The following is a 12,360-nucleotide window of genomic DNA, read 5'->3' as shown; positions in this document are numbered from 1 at the left end:
GACTTGACAACCTTAACCCATCCTTCTGAGTCATGGTCACTCATATTTGGCTCAGAACAAACCACTTATTCTCTTTGAGGGGAGAGTTGTTTTTTTGCTTGTCTCAAAACACATGTGCTTATTTAGAAAAACAGGGACAGTGACTAACAAAGAGAGTTGATCCTAGCACAGACTGACTCCTTTCCAAACCAACCACTTCAGATGTTCCCCTCTTATGAAGGCGCTAGAATGTAAAATGAGACTCCCACTGAGAGTTGTCATATTATTATATAACATTATTGTATCATTTCCTAGAACTTTATTCAAGAACTATCACAATTGTTTTTCCCCTTTATCTACAGCAGAAAAATCCAGATCAATGTTTTATTTAGCAGATGCAGAGAAACCTCTACACCTGCCAGAGAGCATTGAAAAGAACTTTAAAATATTCGGTCCTTTTCATAATACTAAGATAAGTAAGTCTTTCTAAAGGTGAAGTCATAAAGGAAATGTTGGATTGACTTTACAATGCAAAACTTTGTTTAATATTGTACAAATTAGTGGCAAGTAACAGTGCTTTAAAAATATCAAATAGGCATCCCCATTTTGGCCTTCCTTCTTTTTGAGCTTCACAATGTCTGTGAATTGTGGAAGGAAATGCAAGGTCAGATAGAGAAGCAGGGATTGAAGAAAAGATCACTCAGAACCTGCCTCATTTGGCATCCATGACATATGCAGTCACCAAGCCCAAACACTATAGCTGATCCCAAAAAGTACTTACTGGCAGGAACCAGAGAGAGATGCCCCCTCAGGGACTATGATAGAGTCACATAGATACAGCTGAGCATGCTTGCAGCTAACCATTGGTCTGAACTCAGGGATCCCAATGAGGTTGCTAAAGAAAGGATCTAAGGAGCTGAAAGGGATTGCAACCTCATGGGACAATAACATTATCAACCAACCAAACCCTCCAAAACTCCCATGGAGCAAAACACTAACCTCTGTGCGAACTTTGAGAGACCTATTGATCCAGTTGTAGCTGAAGATAGCAGTGTCTGGCATCAATGTGAGAAGAGACTTTTGTTCCAGAGAGGGAACATTGTCCCAGTGTAGGGGAACACCAAGGCAATGGGGTGGAGAGGGTGATTAGGTGGGAGTGCATCTTTGTGAAGGCAAATGGAGGGGGGGACGGGAGTGGGGCGGGATAAAGAGATAACATCTCAAATGTAAATACAGAGTATCTGAAAATAGCAAATAGGGCAGTAAATGATTTAAATGCATTTTAGTAAATGATTTAAAAGCGAATTTTAATTGAGTTTGAAACTCTGAGTTTTGGCAATATTTTAATTATTTCCCTTCGGTGTTGTTATGTGTTCTTCCCTACCCCCACTTCTACTTTAACTTAGTTTTATTTTATGTGTATGAATGTTTTGCCTCCATGTACATTGGAGCACCACGCAAATGCAGTGCCTGCAGAAGCCAGAAGAGGGCGTGAATTCCCCGAGACTGGCGTCACAGATTCTCTTCACTGTTTGGACTTCATGGGCATGTGCCCTGCAACATAGCAAAGGGCTTGCGCTCATTAGGAAACCATTCTTGATTTAATGCTAGACTGTCATCATAAGATTTTAAACAATTTTTTGAAAAGTGAGGGCCTGTACTAACCTTTGCAGTGAACCTTGAAAAATGTTATGGCATGCAAACTACCTGCAAACGATATGTCTCATGCCAAAGGAAAAACAATAAACTGCCTAAGAAATAGCCCTTGCACTGAAAAATTGGTTGCTTAGAAGTAGGAATAAGAATGGAAACAGAATTACAATCAAAGCAAGTGGGCAGTCAAATGTACAGTAGAGGTGAAACTCCAGAGAATAATGGACATTAGCATCAGTGGGAGAGCGAGCTTTTCGTTGGATTCCAAAGAAGAAAAAGGATGTAACCAATGGTAACTGTGAGGAAAGACATAGGAGCCTGCTGTAGGGAAACCCAGGACAGGCTCAAGGTCACAGGGAATCAGTCAGTGTTGTGTCTCCGGAGGTCCGGCTGAGAAAACTAGCCAGCTATGGCTGGAGAACAGCCTAGAACATCCACAAATGAGACTTTGAATAATCTAACACTAGCATGCGCTACCAAAAGACTATAGAGATGGAGCGACTAAATCATAAGCACTGTTTTAAAAGATAAAGGCACACACGGATGGGCACCTGGCCAGCTCTAGGCTCTCGGCACCACTGTGTGATTAGCAGACAGTGTGAACTTGTCACGCACAGTAGCCTGATGCAAAGTGGTATCAAAGTTAGCAGTGTCTACTTCTCTCTTATTCTGTCAGTTCGGCTTGCCTTAAGCTAACTGACAACAGCGGAAATTACTCATTCTAAGAGCCATTAATATTCAGAAAGTCAAAACACATTATAAAACACAGGTAGCTCTGATTGTGTGTGCACTCGAGTATACACACACACATACACACACACACACATACACACATACACACACACACACACATACACACACACACACACACACACACACACACACACACACACACACACACACACCTCCATCATCAAAAGACATTGCTAGTAGATAAGATCTCCCTAGAATTGTTTGAAAGAGCCTTTGATGGCCACTTGGCCCAGTCCTTGAGATTCCTTGAAATCCATGGAAGCTAAAATCAGCATGTTAAGGACTCAAGCTGAGATATTCCAGACAGAGAACAGGCTCCAGCCCACACACAAGCATTTCATTAATTACCAACTGAAGTTTTCATTAGAGTGCTGTCAGATCAATAGTGTTACAGTTTTTGACTTGACTATGTATGCTCTCTTTTTCTCAACATGCACACACACACACACACACACACACACACACACACCACTGAAGATGTACATATTCTTCCACATAAATATGGCATCTCAAAAATTTAATTTCCTTTCAAACTATACTGAACCTCAAAAGAAATTTATTTTTCCACCTCTCCTCATTTAATCACACTGAGGGAAACAGAAAACACCCTGCTGACATTGAGCTATTTTAATATATTATTACTGGATATCAAATTAGAATTTTATTGTCCCTTTAGCAGGAATATAACGAAAAGATTTCATGTGGAAATGAAAAATGTATAAAAGATGAGGCAGAGACAAAATTAATTAACAGAAATACCCAAGTAAGGGACATTAAAATTGCATCTTAAGAAACCTCAATAGAGATTTGTTAAGATGTATCACTGAAATAAAATAAGAATTTGACTTGTTAGCTCCATTTTAACCACATATTTGCAAAAAGGGAAACTGTAGAATAAAGTTTAATATTCTAGCCCTCAGAAAGGAAACCTCACTGTACACTCTTTGTTTAATAAGATCTATACATTGCTGCTCAACAATTGAAACAAAAGTAAAATAATACAAATTTTATGTGTGTGAATGTATATACATGGTGTGTGTGTATGTGTGTGTGTGTGTGTGTGTGTGTGTAGGGAGGTACACACATGCACACCAATGAGGCAAGAAGTGTGCACATAGGTGTGTACATAAAGTGTCTTTCTCTATCCCTCTCCACCTTAGACTCTTGAAACAGGGTGTCTCACTGAACCTGTGGCTCACCATTTTAGTTAGATTGGTTGGCCAGCAAGCGTCTCTCTATGCCTGTCTCTGCCCTCCCCCACCATGCTGAGGTTGCAGACATATGCATAGCCACACCCAACTTTTCTCTATGACCTCAAGCTTCTGCAGCAGGGATTCCTGGCCCCTCAGTCATCCCCAGCCTTTTTCTTTTCCCTTTTTTTTTTTGTAAACAAATTGTAAGCAAGACAAGATATGTTTACAATCACTAGAATCATTAATGCCCCTTTAAAAAGTAAGGCTATTTATTTGATAATATATGTTAAAGTTATGTTAATGGTGATGAGTATCTGTGAGCTTCTAAGAAAGAATCAGATTTTTCTCTTAATATTCTCATCCTATATTGGGTTATCATAAAAACCTATGAATAACAAAAGGAAGTGGGAATAAATTAATTGGGGAAATTGGTCTCAGGATTCCAGGCTAATAAGCTGCCCTGTGGAACTTCTCTTTTTTAGCTCTGTGACCTTTCTTATGGAAACTCACAGGTGACAGCTCACTGAGGCACAGTGGTCCATTTAGAGGAACTGAGGTAAGCACACTAGCTGGAAGCTCAGAACGAACCAGACATCCTTTCCTGCTCCAGTGAACTCTCCTTTGTGGCTCTGAGTAAACTCTTCTCTGTCTGAGTATTCGTGGTAAAATTTGGATGCCCCGCCGTAACCACACATCCTGAGACCTGGCAGCAGAAACATTACAAGACTGAAGTCTGTGCCTTTTTTTTTTTTTTTTAACATGTCAAAGGCTGAGATAAAGGCACAAAAAAGCTGCATCTCAGAGACGCACCAAAGTCTCCAAAATGGAAAGAAAAGCATGTGTCCTACCTTTTTAAAAACTCCATGTACTCCGTATGCTTGATGAGTCCTGTCCTCATCATTATTGTTTGAAAACATTGTCGATCAATGGCCCAGAGTTTCACATTTACAAGAGCTGGAGAAAGAAAACAAAGCAAGGAGAGGGGGAATTAATTAGAGACTTTCACTTGTGAACAACCCTGTAAAGGAGATGAGTTATTCCTGAGAGGTACGAAAATGATTAACCTTTACACACATTAACGCTAACCACATTAAGCTGTCCCATTTCATGAGAAAGCCAGCTACTCTCAGTGTCAGAATGTGGGTCCTGGTCTTCAGCTGTAATATTATTATCTACCAGAAAGTTTCCCATTGCTTTGATGTCCCTGACCATCCTTTCAAAGGCTCACATTAAAGACAGTGAAGGAAGGAAATAGTATAGGCCAAAAACAAAAACAAAAAAAAGGGCTTCTAAGAAATAATTCGCCCTGGTAATAATCTGGAAGATAATTAATGACTCACATAATTATGTTTCAATTATAAAAAGTACAAATTAAATAATTAACTTCTACTTTGGGAAGCTTCCATATAACAGAAATAATAATTACCCACCAATTTCTACACAAGGCTTGTTTAACAAATTGTAACTTATGCACAAACTATGTAAAACTTTTATTAGATATGTTGGTTAAATTTTAATCTCTACTCTTATATCCACTATCTTTGACAATGTATAATTAAATGTTGAAGCTGAATAGAGCAGAATCATTAAGTACAGGATTTAATAGACAAGCTTAAGAACAAAATGTCAGGACTTATTGAATGCATTACAGCAAATTATCAAGGTAAACATATTTAAAATAATGAGCATATTGGGGAATGAAGTGCTCATCAGTTAAAAGCACTAACTGTTCTTCCATGGGACCCAGGGTTGAGCCTCAGAACCCTTGTGGCAGCTCACAAGCATCTGGAATTCAGTTCCACAGCCTCCATTGTCCTTTGCTGGTCTCTACAGGCAACAAGTATGAGTGTTGAGCACAGACATGCACGAATACAATATAACCATGCACATAAAATAAAAAAGAGATAAACAATAAGTATATTAAAGTCTTGGTAGGTGAACTTGTGTGATAAGTAGATGAAATGTTGTTGTTATGGTCTTTACCTTAATGGAAATCATTTTCATAATAGAAACTCTGTTAAGTTAGCATGTGTGTTGATGCAATGTGATGAAAACTATCTTCTACATTCTAAGAGGCTGGAACTCATAACCAGAGTTAATAATACACCTTGAGGTCACATGTACTCAGTCTGTTTGTTTAACCTACTTTTAAAAGAACAATGTAATAACTAACCTATATGCCTTGGATTCCCCTTGTGAGCAACTTTACAACCTAAGTTAATGGATAGTTGTAGTTTTAAATTTTGTATTCTTTCTAGGCCTGTGATTCAGAAGAATGCTTGAGTATCATTTGCTGAAAACAGCAAATACAGAGGTTAAAAGCAATCTTCTAAAATGAGAAGCCAACATAAATGTTGAATGCAACAACATTCAAATATTGCTTAGTTAACAATGAAGCTATTTGTAATCTTGTTTGTTATCTGGTCAGTTGAGAGTGGTTGGAGCCAGTGACTTATTGGCTGTAAAAACTCTACTAAAGATTTCTATAATGTGTCCCATTCCTTTACATTGTGATGGCTTCTGTGTTGTTCAATAAATTCAGAGTGAAGCCCATTGTTAGGGTCAGAAACACAATGACAAAAGACACAAACATAAACAGACAGAACACAGACACACACAGATGAAACAGACAAACTCACAGACAACCTTCAGACAGATACTGACTCAGACTCATACAATAGACAGATGGAGGAAGGAAGACACAGGGAACATGACATAGATCAAATCTGAACATGCTCTTGGTTAAATGATTTCAAGGGGCTGGAAGGAGTGCTTTTTACTTCTTTTCTTAGACTAACACTGGTCTATTATTGGAGTTAATCACATGTGATATCAGATCATACACTATACCTAAAACTATAAAAGAGGCAACAGCAAATGGTGCTGAGCAGAACTACTGAATGGGGGCCACAATGCAGTTAGTTCAAATGAACATAGTTAAATGGAGAGAGCCAGTTAGGAGCTAGAAGGAAAAGAGATGTCACCAGCATGTCTAGAATAAAAATGTGCTTTGAGACGATGGGCAAACGCAGCATAAAAAAGATATGAAAGTAAGACTAAATAGAATATTACACCCATTTCTGGAACTGTACCCAACTTCCTTTGCAAATCTCTTTGAGAATAAGAACCTGGAACATGGCTTCTCCTTTGACTAGTTTGTCAGAAGTGGGAAAAAAACTACACATTGAATAAAGAAAAAAAAATGATAGCGGAAAGAGGTCATATATGCATGGTCCCCTCTCTAATTAACGTTTAAAAATGACACTTCGTCAAACAGTCCCCAGAGGTATTCTCAGCCACAGGGGTCTACCTCCTCTGATGACACCAGGCTCATTTCCAGAACAACTGTTTTCTTCACAAAGGTCATAGACTCGATGATTTAAAAACAAAGAGGTGTGACACCAGAAAAGAGGACCCCAGAACAGACCCACCAGGAAGAACTTGGGAAATAATAAAGCTTGGGTCTGAAGAGGTAAATGAAGTGTAAACAGAGGAAAGAACTCAGACCAAAGTCCACTTCATCATGAGACATGGACACCAGCACCACACAGCTACTGGCTGAGAGTTCTGTCCATTTGTGGCCCAGTTTGAGAGAGAGCTAATACAAGACTTTAGAACACAGGTTTATGAAGTGAGAATTTCTTTGATGAACAATGAGAAGCTGTCAGAGATCTTTAAAATACTAAGTCAAACAAAGAAAATAACCAAAATTTAAAAGAACCGTGGGTATACCAACATACTATTAAATGTTTATCAATAATAAAAATAAATTATTAAACTCATTCTTTTAGCAATCACTGGCTATGTCACAATGCATGTACCCTCGGCCAAAAGAAAAATTAGGTTGCATGAATCAATGTTACTAAGATTTTATGTTTAGCATTTGCATTTCTATTTTTATTTTTATTGTACCATGTGGTGGTAAGTGTGTTTATGTGTGTGAATTGTGCATGCTAAGGCATGATTGTGGGTTCAAAGGACAACATAAAAGAATACATTCTTTTCTTCTACCATGTTGGTTCCAGAGATTGAACTTGGCTCCTCAGGCTTGGTGTAAAATACCCCTATACACTGAGCCACACTCCTGGCTCCAACATTTTTTAAAGGATAATTAACTGACACAAATACACAGTTTTCAGACACACATTAGTTGATGACTAGGAAAAGAACACCTGAATGAAGTTCAGAGTGCATACACCTTTAGGCCATGCAGGAAAGAAACACACAATACATTCATCCCCTCAGCAGTAGGCATGACATTTCCTTTATAGGGTTTTAAAGTAATGGCCATAGTGTTAACAGAGAAAAATAATCTAGAAGGGTGTACTGGTTAGTTTTGTGTATCAACTTCACACAAGCTGGAGTTATCACAGAGAAAGGAGCCTCCTTTGAGGAAATGTCTTCATGAGATCCAACTGTAAGGCATTTTCTGTTAGTGATCAAGGGAGAAGGGCCCCTTGTGGGTTGTACTATCCCTGAGCTGGTAGTCTTGGGTTCTATAAGAAAGCAAGTTGAGGGAGCCAGTAAGTAACATCCCTCCATGGCCTCTCCACCAGCTCCTGCTTCTTAACCTTCTTGAGTTCCAGTCCTGACTTCCTTTGGTGATGAACAGCAATGTGGACGTGTAAGCTGAATAAACCCTTTCCTCCCCAACTTGCTTCTTGGTCATGATGTTTGTGCAGGAACAGAAACACTGACTAAGACAGAGGGATACATATTAGATTAAGAGATCCTTGAGTCAAATGGTCTATAGACCAGCAGCGGTTCCAATAAATAATTCAAATAGAATCTGTAGATCAGAACAGGATTATAATGGAAGGTAAGGAAAATCGTTCTGGTCATTCACTTTGTGCAAAGTTTTAAACAAGGAGAGATAAGTATCTAGTGAGGGCACAAGCAACTCAAGAGTCAAGAAAGGAGGTCACACTGAGGGTGGCAGAAATAAAAATAAGAGCAAAAGCTGAGCAATTTGAGCATGTGTGTACCTTTGTGTGTTATCTCTGTGTGTACCTCCCTGTGCCTCTGTGTGGCCATGTGCTTGTGTATGAGAGTATGTGTGTATCTGTCTATGTGTTCCTGTGATCATGGCATATGTGACTAAGGTTGCAAGCATCTCTTATATGTATATCTCATGTCCCAAACCCCCCAACAAAAACCCTGTGTGTGTTCTACCAGAGATAACTTTCTGCAACCAATAGAAACATGCTTTTCATTGATAGGCATTAGATATACTTCTAGATAAATGAAATTTATATACATGAAGTTCTCCTAAAAATATACATGAGAATATAAGCCTGCATATTTCATGTTATAGTTGTCTTTAAACTGAATTTATCTTATCTCATTATCCATATTTTTAATATTTATGTATCTATATGAGTGCTCCATTTTAATGTATGCCTATAGGATAGAAGAGAGCATCAGACAAAAGCGAAGAATATCAGCTCTCATTACAGATGGTTGTGAGCCACCATGTGGTTGCTGGGAATTGAACTCAAGACCTCTGGAAGAACAGCCAGTGCTCTTAACCACTGAGCCATCTTTCTAGTTCCCTCTTCCCCATATATATATTATAATGAGTTATGAAAAGAGTCATTTTCAAAATTCAATGATTTGCTTACTTTGGCTATTAAAGTGTCCCTAAGTGAAACTTCATTTCAGATAATATTGCTTCATGATAATGAAGATGGGTTGATGAGACAGAAAATGTATCCATGACCTTGAGCAACATGCCAAAACATTCTCACATTTTAAGCCACTGAATTTTAGTAAAGTTGGCATTTTATAGGTAGGCAATCATGACTGGTCATTAAGGCATGACCTGACTTATCGTTAAAAAAATGTAGTTATTTTAGAGCTGTGATTAACATCTTGCTTAAGATGCCCGCAGGGTGTGAATCTGTTGCTCCCTTAAAGAGACCATTAAAAAAAATCTTTCATTTATCTTTGATTCTAAGTGTTTTATTAATCTCTGCAGGGAATCATCTCTGTGTGAGTGAGATACCCGAGATTCCCATGATGGCGACTGCAGTTAAACTGTAATGATGCAGGCCATTGTCATTGTCCTTGGTTGTCTACAACAAACAGAAAACTCTACCACTGAAGACACCACATTTAGGACTTAGGACTTGGAGAAATCGGGCTGGAAATGACCTGGGATCCTCTCCCAAGACAGAAAAACAACCAAGTGTCCTGTCCAGCTGCAATGCCTACAAACAACAATGACTAAACATCGAGATGTCCTCAAAGGCACAGTGGTGGCACCTACGTCCTGGGGGAAATGAGCAGCCGTCTAATTGGATTTAAGGCCCGCCCAATAGGAGGAAATTCATGCCTAGTATCATAATCTAGTTCACTACCGGTGTCTGGTGAGGTGATAGACCCTGAAAGTGGACTTTTCACTGCCGTTTTTCTAAATCACAGTCATGGTTTGGATGAGAGTATCTCCCATAGGCTCATATATTTGCAGGCTTGATCCCCTGTTGTTGAACCATTATTTATTTGAGAAGGATTAGAAAAATTGGAAGTATGGCCTTGTTGGGGGAAGTGTGTCTATTTTAAAAACTAAATGCCCACTCAGGACTAGTATTTTTGTCTCTGTCTCTCTGTACCTCTATCTTTCTGTCTTTTTGTCTCTCTGTCTTACCCCCTCTCTGTCTCTGTTTCTCTCTCTCTCTCTCTCTCTCTCTCTCTCTCTCTCTCTCTCTCTCTCTCTCTCTCTCTCTCTCTCTCTGACTGCATCTTATGAATCTCAACTGATGCTCCAGCACCATGTCTGTTGGCTTTCCACCATAGTGATAAAAGACAAACTCTGAAACTGGAAGGAAGTCCATAAAGCCCACAATTAATAATAATTTCTAGCTGCATTCCAAATAATTATACCCATAGATAAGTGTAGCTATCACTCCTCACCCAGGAATCTTCTTTGTGTACCAGCCAAGTGACCAAAAATCTACAACTGGTCAAAACACAGAGACTGCCTGCCTGCAGGGAACCCATCCCCAAGTGATATGTGTACAGCATAACCCTTATTCCTTAGACTTTGGAAATGTCACATAAAAGGGACTGGAATGATGTAAAGAGCCAGATTACAGGATGCTGGCTGAAAGATTGTGTCCTCTATATGACACAGGGAATTTACACCAGGAAATGTCAACAGTTTAGTCACCTAAACAAGACCTGAAAATGGCAACACGAATTGATACGCCAGCGTGCCTGGGGGACTCCTCCCAAGTCTCCACCAGTAAAGAGTAGCATGAAATTAATAGTTGCTGAGAGAAAGTTTTCTCCAGGGACAAGGCCCAAGATAGGTTAGCTGATCCTAAGAGGTCAACCCTAATTACATATGAGCAACACCAAATAAACGCAGTGAGTTATATTTATAAATTTGTGGAGTGTGTGTGTATGGGAGAGTGTGTGAGAGTGTGTGTATATATTGTGTGAGTGTGTGTGAGTATGTGTATAAGTGTGTGTGAGAGTGTGAGTGTGTGTGAGAGTATATGTGTATATATGTATGAGAGTATGTATATATGAGTATGTGAGTGTGTGTGTATTGTGTGAGTGTGTATGTGTATATATGAGTGTGTGTATGTGTGTGTGAGTATGTATGTGAGTGTGTGTATGTGTGTGAGTATGTGTGGGTGTGTGTGAAAGTGTATACGTGTGTATGTGTATGAGTGTTTGTATGAGTGTGTGTGTGAGAGAGACTGTGTGTGTATATTGTGTTAGTGTGTGTAAGAATGTGTGTGGGTGTGTATGAGTGTATGTGTGAGTGTGTATGTGTGTGTATGTGTATAAGTGTGTGTGTATGAGTGTGTGTGTGTGCGTGTTTTTGTGTGTAATGATAAGAGGCTATGAATTAGAGGATGGCTCTGGGAATACGCAGGAAGAGTTAAAAGAGATGAGGATGATTTAAATAAAATACTCATACACGAAATCTCTAAAATAAAATTTAAAAGACATGTAAAGCCTAAATGTTCTCACATCAAGACACATTCCACTCAGGGGAAATACATCGACTCCCATCAGGCTGATGATTTGCATAAAGTAGAATGGCCGTGCCTTCAGCATAGGAAACAACTGCCTGTCACATCGAGAAAATGAAGATTCCAGAGGAGGTAGCCATAAAATTGTACTAAACTAAAATCGCAAAACTGGATTTAGCGTAACTTCTAGTGAGGAATTCATCTGCTGTCCAATTCAAACTCTGGAAGAATACGGAGATGGCACCTACGAGTCCAAATTCCTGCCAGACTCAAATATTTATTCAGCCTGGATTTATATCATATGTGTATGTGTGTATGTGTATACACATATATATGTTTCTGTGTCTGTGTGTTTCTCTTTGTGTATGTGTGTGTGTGTGTGTGTGTGTGTGTGATGTGGTATGGTGTGTGTGTGTGTATGGCAGACACCAATGGTAGATATAAAAGCAAAAAGAACAAAAAATAAAAAACTAAAATAAAAAAATTCACAGTCCTATCCTCTAGAAACTTAGAATTTACTACACAGGCTTACAAACTACCTTCTGCACCGAGCCTAGCCAGTAAGCTGTTTTTTGTACTCTACTAGCAAAGAATGGATTTTCACATTTTTACATAGCTGAAAATTTTAAAAATAGAAGCATATTTTATGACACATGCAAATTATCTGAAATAAATTTCAATGTCCATAAAATTCTTCTTGGTCCCCAGCCACGTCTGTTCATTTACATATTGTCTCTGGATGAATTGAGTAACTGTGACGGAGACCATATGGATCCCAAAGCCTAAAATATTCCTCC

General features: G+C 38.9%; 1 protein-coding gene across 1 annotated transcript in view; it reads right to left on the bottom strand.

The window, feature by feature from the left end:
• PRKG1 (protein kinase cGMP-dependent 1) overlaps positions 1 to 12,360 on the bottom strand; it is a gene marked incomplete at its 5' end in the record, with an annotated part of 1,033,183 nt that overhangs the window by 391,570 nt on the left and 629,253 nt on the right. Inside the window, one exon of the mRNA XM_080912438.1 lies at positions 4,427 to 4,532. Within this exon, the coding sequence (XP_080768564.1) occupies positions 4,427 to 4,532 (106 nt within the window). The remainder of the gene's footprint in view (positions 1 to 4,426; positions 4,533 to 12,360) is intronic.

The sequence above is a fragment of the Micromys minutus genome (genome assembly GCF_963924665.1).
Source record: "Micromys minutus genome assembly, chromosome: 2".
NCBI lineage: Eukaryota > Metazoa > Chordata > Mammalia > Rodentia > Muridae > Micromys > Micromys minutus.
Note: the sequence above shows the minus strand (reverse complement) of the source record. Positions and strands in the feature narration are given on the sequence as shown.